This window comes from Gracilinanus agilis, chromosome 2 (genome assembly GCF_016433145.1).
Source record: "Gracilinanus agilis isolate LMUSP501 chromosome 2, AgileGrace, whole genome shotgun sequence".
NCBI lineage: Eukaryota > Metazoa > Chordata > Mammalia > Didelphimorphia > Didelphidae > Gracilinanus > Gracilinanus agilis.
In genome coordinates, this window is record NC_058131.1 from 133,644,519 (window position 1) to 133,654,743 (window position 10,225).

Below are 10,225 nucleotides of genomic sequence, written 5' to 3' on the forward strand. Positions count from 1 at the left end.
GTCATTTAACTGGCAACCTAAGCTAAGTAGAATATGGTTGAGAACCATAATTATAGTCAAACCTGTAACAGGCCTGAAAAGGTCAGAACAGCCAAAAAAGAGATTACAAGTTTGATACATTGAAACTCAGGGAATTTAGCTTGTCTATCTCATTAATTATGCATAGAGTTCTCACAGTGATTTGATTTCTAAGAAACCACAGTAGATTAACAGCAGCCATTTAAAGAAAAACTAAGATGTTGCTAGAAGACAATACAGGAAAGTAATAACTGATAGCAAGTGTGGGGCCAAAAAAAGTTACTCCCCCCCCAAAAAACCATAAAGGGTACCAGAGTCTATATTGTGCAATACAATGTGAATAACAAAGTGAGTGATGTTCACAGTGAGGACTCTTGATAAATCAAGAAAATTATGTTTAATATCCTCCACTTGATAACAGAATGTGTAATCTGATAAAGATTTCTATTCTGGCACTTGACGTGGTGAGCTTTAGTTATTTGAAATATCACATGGCTAAACAACATGGCTTAAATAAAGAATGAATCACTATATCGGCCAGAAAAGGGAAAGGAAATCTCAATAAAAGAGCTATTTACCACTTTCAAGTAAATAATGTTCATGCTAGGTCAGACCTGATCATCTATCACTATAGAAGCTGGAATCTACTGCTAAGCTCTTCAGAGGAAAGGGGCTTAATGAATCCAAGTAGTGTTTATTGGTTTGATTAAACAATCCATGTAATAATAAATAGATATTTCAAATGCAGCTGTTTCTGAGTCTTGTTGACATTGGCCAGATGAGCACATGAGGCTTACTTTCTTATCAGCTTCTACTTTTGTGTGAAATAAAGTCAACTCCAACTATGATGAAAAAAAAATCTGAGTTTCTTTTATTATTCTCCCCTTTACCCTATATGCTCCTACTATAAGCAAATTTAGCTTACCTGTTATGTTTAAAAGGATTTTTTTTAATCTACTGGTTTTTAGTTTAACTTTCTTTTCCTACAAAGTGTTTAGACTAATAAATGTGGTTGGAAAATTGGGGGGAAAAATAAACCTTTTTACCAAGTGCTCTGAACTGTCAGTAATTGTTGGAAAGCAAATCATAGTTTCATCTTTAAAAAAAAGTTAAAAACAAATCTCTCAAACAAAAAGCAAAAGGTTGATGAAAGAAATAGCATTCCTAGAGAAATACATTAGATGAATTTTGGACTCCAAAGGATCCTAATAGTTTAATGCATTTGGTCCAGTTCCTGAAGGAACACTGCCAACAGGTAACAACACATCTTTGAAAATGCTTGTGGACAAAGATTCTCTTAGTAGTAATCCCATCCCTCTTAATTTTGTAACCTCATTTAGAATGAAAAAGAGATAATATGGCACCACCTTGTCTACCAGAAAATAGAAAAACAAATGTAATTGCTTGTATGATGAATACAAAACTAACAACTCCCAAATCATTCATATTTACACCCACTCCATTTTACTTGCCATTCCTTTATAACTTTACCATACATTGATGTCAAGTATGTCATTTCTTCTTGGACTATATATAAGTTACCACCCAGAGCCAAATGAATATAGGACTTCCTGTTTCACTGTGCAATCTATCTTTAGCATCTTTTTGATAATGTTTTATTATATGTAAAAAAAAAGTCTTCTCAGAAATTAAGTATCAAATTAAATCATCTCTTTTGAGTTCCTAACAGAATCTTAATAGTTCTTCCTACATCATCTAAAAATTAATCTGTAATGACAGGATTATTTTTTTAAATCACTAGAATTAAAGAATATTTTGTTGTAACTGTGCAATCAGCAGAAAGTCAGATGTAGACTTAAAGAAATAGTAACAGCAAAAAACAATGTTAGATATGTTAAATGAATTCATGTTTTGTCTCTAGAAAAAGACACTTTTCTAGGAAAGCTCAAAATATCCTTCCAATCTTGGCTTAAAGAGGTAAGTTATAAAAGCCTGTGGAGGGACAGCTGTGTGGCTCAAAGGATAGAGAGCCAGGCCTGGGAATGGGAGGTCCTGGATTCAAATCTGACCTCAAACACTTCCTAGCTGTGTGACTGGGCAAATCACTAAATGGTCTAGCTCTTACCTCAGTTCTCCTGCCTTAGAACCAATATATAGTATTGATTCTAAGACAGAAGGTAAGGGTTTTTTGGTGTTTTTTTTTTTAGAGAGCCCATGAAGAAGACACACACCACAGACAGTAAAATGTATGTTTTATTTTTGCACCTTTATCTTAAAAATATATTTAAACAAGAAACAAAGATAATATTGAATCTCTCCATAAACTTTGTTTGTCATATTTACAGCGTTACATTGCAAATAATATTCCATTATACACAAACTAAAGACTGTGCATTACTGTACTCTATCTTTAGGTAATTTCATAATATAGTACATAGAGCTTGAAGCTATGCAACATTTAAGCTTATAAAAGCTTGAGGAAAGAGGTACAACCTTTATCATAAGTAAGACTAGTTTTAAAAAGGTCTGGCCTTAATTCTTAGCTAGATTGTTTCACTGAAACCATTCTTTTGTTAAAGAAAAATGCCCTGTATTAGGGATGAGGATAAGGGTTTAAGTCACCAATGAGTTCACTTAAACCATTAAAAAATAAAGAACCTTTATCATTAATTATTATAATAAATGTAGCACAACCATTGTTCAATCATATAAACAACTAGCTATGAATTCTGTTCATTTCAAACTTAACAGGAAAGACAGTTGCTACAGCTTTAATAAGTCAAAATGTTTTTCCTGCAAATTTAGCTCATTTTTGTAAACATTGTAAAAATTTTATGATGTTAATTTAATTATACCTGGTTTTTATTTGCACGATGAGGAAAAGGAGATTCTATTCCATTGGGGGAAACACACACACATACATCTGCTCACATAGTCATACCCTTACACTGTCACACACTCACACATCACTAAGAGTAGAGACTACAGCAGCACTTGTGTCTCAAGTTATGGTGCACGAGGTTGCAATAAGAAAGATAAAATGAGAATAAAATACCCAATATCTGTTTAAAAACCAGCTCAGATCCCCAAGTGCCATTTAAACACTTCATGCTGAGCTAGAGGCGTTCAGTTCACTGAGCTCTCCAAACGGCAAACTCCTCCTTCAATTGCCACTGACTGTCCCGCTACAGCGCCAGGAGGAAGTCTTGAAATGTGAGTCTGTGAAAAAAAAAAAAAAAAAGATGGTGGTTAATAGTGCTACACATACTTCAAACAAACAAACAAACAAACAAAAAAAGAACCTAATTTGGCCGTGATTTTATAATTACATCTCTTTCTCATTACTTGACTGTTTTGTACATAGGTAAGTAAAAGTAACCATAAATGATGATCACTAAGATGTTGAGAGATACTGATGTGCTGTTACAGGTCATCAAAATAAAATTAAATGATGCTCAGTATAGTTGTAGAGGGCATAAAATAAAGAGTCCTAATGGACAGTAAGTACTTGGGTGATGACAGAAATAAGAAGAGGCAGATACAAGAGATATTACAGAAATAAAACCAATAGAATTTAACATCTAACTTTTCAATTGGACTCTGAAATAAGGGGCAGGGAAGAGTTTCTAAGGGCATCACACAGACACAGTCATCAATCTCTCAGGTTATAAGTTTAACCTACAATCCTGTATACATGATCTCTTCATAATTCTCTGAAGCAAAAAAAACATTAAAAAAGATGTCAACATTTAAAATGGAAAAGCTGCTCAATGATTCATATTCTTAGAACAGCAAAAATGTATACAAGAAGCCAAATTTGTAATACGAAAGATCACAGACTTTTGAAAGTTAAACTCTTCATATACTATGATTTGAGGCCTTAGCTACAACTATGCCAGTAACTTGGAGTTTCAAACACACACACACACCATTCAAAATTAAATTCAATAAACTTCTTTTTTAAAAGGTGATACAGATTTGTGATTTCTTCAGCACATGTAATTCCTGATGAGGAACACTCTCCAGTAATGCAGAACCACAACAGTTCAGCAATTTATATTCTTCAAATTATTTGGGACATTGAAAGGGTGTGATTTGCTTAGCCAACACAGTCATTATGTATGAGGTAAAAGGTGAACTCAGGTCTTTCAGTCACACTTCCCAAGTGCCCACCACAGTCAAGAAATCATGATAGGTACTAGAGAAACAAAAGGCCAAAATAAAAGAGGCCCTGCCCTTAAAATAGCTTCTATTCTACTAGAGGGATGAAACAGATAAGAAAATATAAAGTATATAGCAAGTAATACAAAGTAATTTTAGGAGTTCAAGAGCACTAAACTGGAACGAGGGAAATTTGTTTAAACCCATTTTTTGCTATGGTTACTTTGGTTTTAATCTATTCATTATCTAGGAAAATAACAAACACTAATTTCATTTTGAAAGTCACCTTTATGCAGATAATTTCCAAGTCTATGTTCTATCCCATCCTATCCTCTATCCTTCTGACACAAATTTCTAAATAACATCTAGGGAGAAGATATATTTAAGGTATTTTGCTCTGTTCAGACATCTGGAATACTACATGTAGTCTTGGATGCCACATTTTAGGAAGGTTAATAATAAGATTGAGAACATAAATAGGAGAATGACTAGAATGATGAAGGATCTCAAAATTATGTCCCATCAAAATAAATTGAAGAAAATGAAGTAGTTTAGTCTAGAGAAGACTTGATCAGAGAATGAGAAAAGTCTTCAAGTATTTCAAAATCTAGGAACAATTAGTCAAAGTTAAACTTGAAGTAAAGAAAAATTCCTAATAATTTGTGCTACCTCAAAGTGGAATGTGCTACCTTAGGAAGGTCTTCCTCATTGAAAATCTTTGAGCAGAGGGTCTATTATTTATTTGCTTGATAGGGTCTAAAAATGATCATGATTTTTTGAAGTCACTGTCTTCCTTACCACTTCTCTCTATTTCTGTTGAGATCAACACAAGAACACCCAGGCATTCTAGGACCACAACCTTGGAATCATCTTTGACTGTATGCTCTCTCATTCCATACAAATTGTCACATTCAATTATTATTTCTGAGACTCTACACAATATCTCTTATATCTAGTCTTTTTCCATTCTCATGTAACCACCCTAGTATAAGCACGTAATTCTTGTCTATACGACTTTAATAGGTTCCTAAAAACAATAGCGCTGTTAAACCCTAAACAGGAACTGATCCCAAGGTGGTGGTTTTCAACCAACAGATCTTTGGATAGGTATGCTGCAAACAAATAAAATCATAGCCCAGGAGCTCTGTTTATGTCCATGGAAGGAGATCACAAGGGGTTCCCCAGATGAGCCTGGAGGAATAAACCTGATTCTTCGGATATTTGATGGGAAAGATGATGCTGAGAGCAAGCAAAGAGTAATGTATTGGTCACATTTTGATAAGGCACAGAGAGGACAGAGGCAGATAGTGTTGCAATGGAGTGAGAATAGGATAAGAGATGGAGGTAGAGGGCAGGAAGAGATACGGGAAAGAGGGGGACTGTGTAGAGTGACTTGGGTCCCTGCAGACAGGGGGTGGGGGTAGGCAGAGCATTTGGGCAGCAGCAACCTGTGGCAGATGAAGGAGTGCATGAAGGGCAGGATTTGGGGTTCTGCAGGATTCAGCTTGGGGATAATGGCCTAATTTATTTAGATCATCTTAGGGATTGCTCAATAACATATCAATATTCTCTCAAAGTTATCAATGCAAGCTTAGAGTTCTTTAATTAGCATAATGTTTCTCTAATTGTATTGCTCATGTCTGGAGTTTATATGCAGCTTGCAAACCAAGGGGCCATTATTGGGACCCAGCTAGCATCTGCTAATTTAGTACATTATCTCTAAATGTAGTCTTAATTTAGGAGGTCATTTGGGGCAAGTAGCTGCCATGTTCCCCTTTCCACTCTTAAAAAACAAAAACAAAAATCCAAAAACAGCAACATTCCTTACTTTCTGTCTTATAATTGATACTATGCATTGGTTCTAAGACAAAGTGGTAATAGAGGTTAAGTGACTTGCCCAGGGTCACACAGCTAGGAAGTGTCTGAGGCCAGATTTGAATTCAGGTGCTTCTGACTCCAGGCCTGGATCTCTTCCTGCTGGGCCACCCAGCTGTCCCACTTTAACATTCTTAATTCCTATATCCTATATATCATTACCTTGCCCTGGCTATATATATATATACGTACTTTACTCATGGGAGTGGTAATAGGGCTATAATAAGATACAATTTAAGAGCAATAAATAGTGTTATTGTCCTTAGTCTATCCCCTCTCTAATAATCAATTCAATTCAATGAGCATTAACTAACTAAATACTATGTGCCAGACACAGTGCTGGGGATATAAAGCTAGAAATGACACAATCTCTGCCATCAAGAAGATTTCACTTCCAATGCTGCGTTCTACATAATCTTCATAATGTATCATTCTGATCACCTCACTGAACTGTTCAGAAACCTTCCATGACAAAGAGGCAACTGGGTGGCTCAGTGGATTGAGAGCCAGGCCTGGAGATGGGAAGTCCTGAGGTCAAATCTGGCCTCAGACACTTCCTAGCTGTGTGACCCTGAGCAAGGCACTTAACCTCCATTGCCTACCCCTTACTACTCTTCTGCCTAGGAGCCAATACCCACTATTGACTCCAAGACAGAAGGTAAGGGTTTAAAAAAAAAACAACTTGCCATCACTATCCTATTTGCTGACCAGCAAACTAAAAAATAAAGTCCAATCTGGCCCATTAGATCCACTTAAATTTGGCTATCTAGCCATTTTTCAAACTATTTGAACTTCTAATTTTGATATTAAAAACAATAGCAGCATTTACATAGTTCCTTAAGGTTTGCAAAATGCTTTACAAATATTATTTCATTTGATCCTCACAATAACCTTTTATAAATGAGAAAACCGATGCAGAAAGAGGTAAGGTAACTTGCTCAGGGTCACAGAGTCACAGAGTCATATTTGAGGTTGGATTTCAACTCAGTCTTCCTCACTCCAGGTACAGCACTCTATCCATGATGCTGCCTAATTTCTAGCCAAAATCAGTTCCTCTCCATTCTCCATCCCCTGTTTTCACTTTCCTTTCTGCAATTATCTATTTTTTCTTCATACCACAAAATTACTGGAGTTTACAACACTCTTTCCTTTTTTCCATCTGACTATAAGACTGAACTTAGATGATACCTCCTTCATGAAATTTTCCTTGTCCCCTACAAATGAAAATGATTACTCCCTCCTGAAATTTCTGAATTTAAAGCACTTTAAAACTTACTTTTCTTTTTTTCATGATAATCATTTGAGCATTTGGCATTCTCCTTCCATTAGACTGTAAACTCCTTTAAGAGTAGGATCTGTCATATATGTATGTACATATCTATCTATTGGGTCTTGTGAATCTCAAGAAATGTTTGTTGAAGTGATGAAAACTATTTCTCAGAAAGCACCAATAAGCAAAGTGGGGATTCTTGTATTTACTAGGAAAAGGTATAAAAAGTTATTTCCAAATCAAAGTGAAAAAAACATAACCATTTATTCAATGTAATACAATTCTATTATTTGCTAGTAGTTGCACTGCTGAATTCCAGAAACATCAAGTCCTACATGAAAGTCTGAAAAAAAAGGAAAATCATAGAATCTAATCAAGGTGACATCAGTAGTAAATTACAAAAGCAGAATTTTAACTCAGGTCCTATGACTACAAAATCGGTTGTTATTCTACTATCCCAGAGAAAATGTTTTAATAAAAAATTGTTAAATAGATAACCCTGTACATTATAGAGGACAATACTTCTAATTATATAAAAATAGAATTGGAGATTTTCTGAAGATGAGGGTTTATTGCTCAGCATTATGCTACATGCCCTAAAGAATACAAAAGAAAACATATGAGAACTTTTAATTGTGCTTTTAGACAAGATACAAAAACTGAATATAATCAAGTGCAAAATTGTGTGATATCAACTACAGATTATATAGATTAATGATGGGAGAAGTCTGATGTGAGTCAAACTAGTTCAGAAAGGCTCTTGGTAGAAATAGAGCTAATCTTCGCCCAAAAACAAAGGTGGAATTTGAATAAGAAGAAAGACAGATTTTCATGTGAAGAAAACAGCAATGAATTAAAGTATAGAGGTTGGGGGGGAAAAAGGATAAATAAGGGACAACCAGGAAAGAGGCCTGACTAAAGAAACAGGAATATGTTGGGAAATAATGGGAGAAAAGTGTGCTTCCAGAAAAAGTGGGCATATCTTTGAGTGCCAGAATAAGGGATTTGATTAGGGAATTACAGAATAATCATGAAAAGAGTACATGGTCCAAATGATATTTTGTGAAGATTCATCTGTTAAGTATGTAGAATAAAATGGAGGTCAAGCAAATATCAGGGCATGGAGAAATGTAAATCAGGAAACCAAATAGAAAGTGCTTCCACCTATAAAAGTATAAGATGTGGACCTGAGCTAGAAACTGGGAATGGAGGATCTAGACAGACTTAAATAAAAACAATCAACATTGAAATACAGCTCTTTTCAAGTTTTCCTAAGTGTCAACCATAAAAAGAGAGGAAGAATCAAAAGGTCAGACAGATAGCAGACCCAAAAAGAATATTTATTAAGTGATTACTCTATGTATCAACTGTGTACAGGGCTAAGGATACAAATATTAGCAAGCAGGAAGGTCTCTACTCTCATGAAGCTTATGAGGGAAGACAGTATAAAATAGAGAGCTGACAGAGCAGAAAACTATGGCTACAATGCAGGTGGCATGGGAGATGGCTGAGAAATGAGGGGAAAGCCTGAAGGGTAAAATAAAGCCATAGCTCACCCAGGATGGTTGCTTGGTTTCCTGTGAGAAAAAAAAAAAAAAAAAGAAACCACAGAGTACATAGCATGCTTTGGAGATGGCTGGGAAGTGACTGGTTATATAAAATGAAGGGCAGGGTAGAGCAAATCAAATATCATCTCAATGTACCCAGCACGGTTAGGATTTTACCCAGATTTTAAGCCTAGATTACAAAAAATGATGATGCTTTTAATTAAAAAAAAATTGGAAAGGCGGTGAACTCACAGGAAGGAGATGCTAAAATTTGAGTCTATAGAGTTTTACAAGAAAGAAAGTCTTACGAATATTAGTATCCACTAAGTAATAGGCAGGAGATATACATTTAGGAGTCACCTGTATAAATATGATAACTGAAATAATGAGATAGACGAGTAATTCAGTGAAAACAATATGAGAGATCAGGGAACCAAAGACTGACATAGAGGAAGCCAATAGTAGGTAGAGGAAGACCATCATTTGCTTTAAGCAAAGAAAAATGTTCATTAGCTTCAAATGTTGTAGAGAAATCAGAGAATATGGATGTGAAAAGGTGTCAATGAAATGGGCAAAAAGGACATTATTAACCTTCAAAAACCAGTTTTTGCAGAATAAAGAGGACAGAAGGCAGATAGCAAGTTGTTAAAGAAGAAAACTAAGAAAACAGTTTTAATTTATTAAACAAATCCTACAAGGTACCAATTATTCACCTCCTTTCTTATTCATACTAGCCAAGGAAAGACTTCCCAAATTTTTCTGTCTCCAAATACCTCATCATCAATAAGAAATGCTAACATACCTGGTGCCAACTCTATGGAACTATTTCATCTTTGTAAGCCCTGAAGAAACTATTTGATAATTTTCTAACTACTTCAGTAGATCTATCAGCTCATTGATATGTATAATTCCTTTAAAAGAAAAGATCACAACTCTTTTATACCATTTCTAATAATTTGTAATTGTCCTTTCCCATTCATAATGAAGAATTTGCACCACTCTGGAAGTCTTTTAGTTATTTCATGAAATCCTAGTGAAACACTCAATACACATATCTGTTATCAATCACTTTTACTACATGGTCAGTCCATACCCTTTTCTTGTCATACCTATCACAGATGATACCCATTATATTCCTTCTTAGCCCAAGTCACTAAGAGGAATGTGCCAGTTCTAACTTATGTGATAATGAAATTAAATCTGCCCTGCCCATCCTTAATCTAATCACCAAAGGTGAGAACATCCCCACTTAGTTCACAAGTTGGGAGGTCTGTAACCCTTGTGTGCTAGAGTGAGTGACTAATTCAAATTCTCTCTCTCTCTCTCTCTCTCTCTCTCTCTCTCTCTCTCTCTCTCTCTCTCTCTCTCTCTCTCTCTCTCTCTCTCTCTCTCT

The 10,225-nt window shown here is 35.2% G+C and overlaps 1 protein-coding gene across 2 annotated transcripts in view; it reads right to left on the reverse strand.

The window, feature by feature from the left end:
• Positions 1–2,843: 2,843 nt before the first annotated feature.
• TASP1 (taspase 1) overlaps positions 2,844–10,225 on the reverse strand; it is a 282,501-nt gene continuing 275,119 nt past the window's right edge. For both annotated transcript variants that reach the window (XM_044663409.1, XM_044663408.1), the window contains one exon: positions 2,844–3,198. In XM_044663409.1, coding sequence (XP_044519344.1) covers positions 3,106–3,198 — 93 coding nt within the window. In that variant the 3' untranslated portion in view covers positions 2,844–3,105. The remainder of the gene's footprint in view (positions 3,199–10,225) is intronic.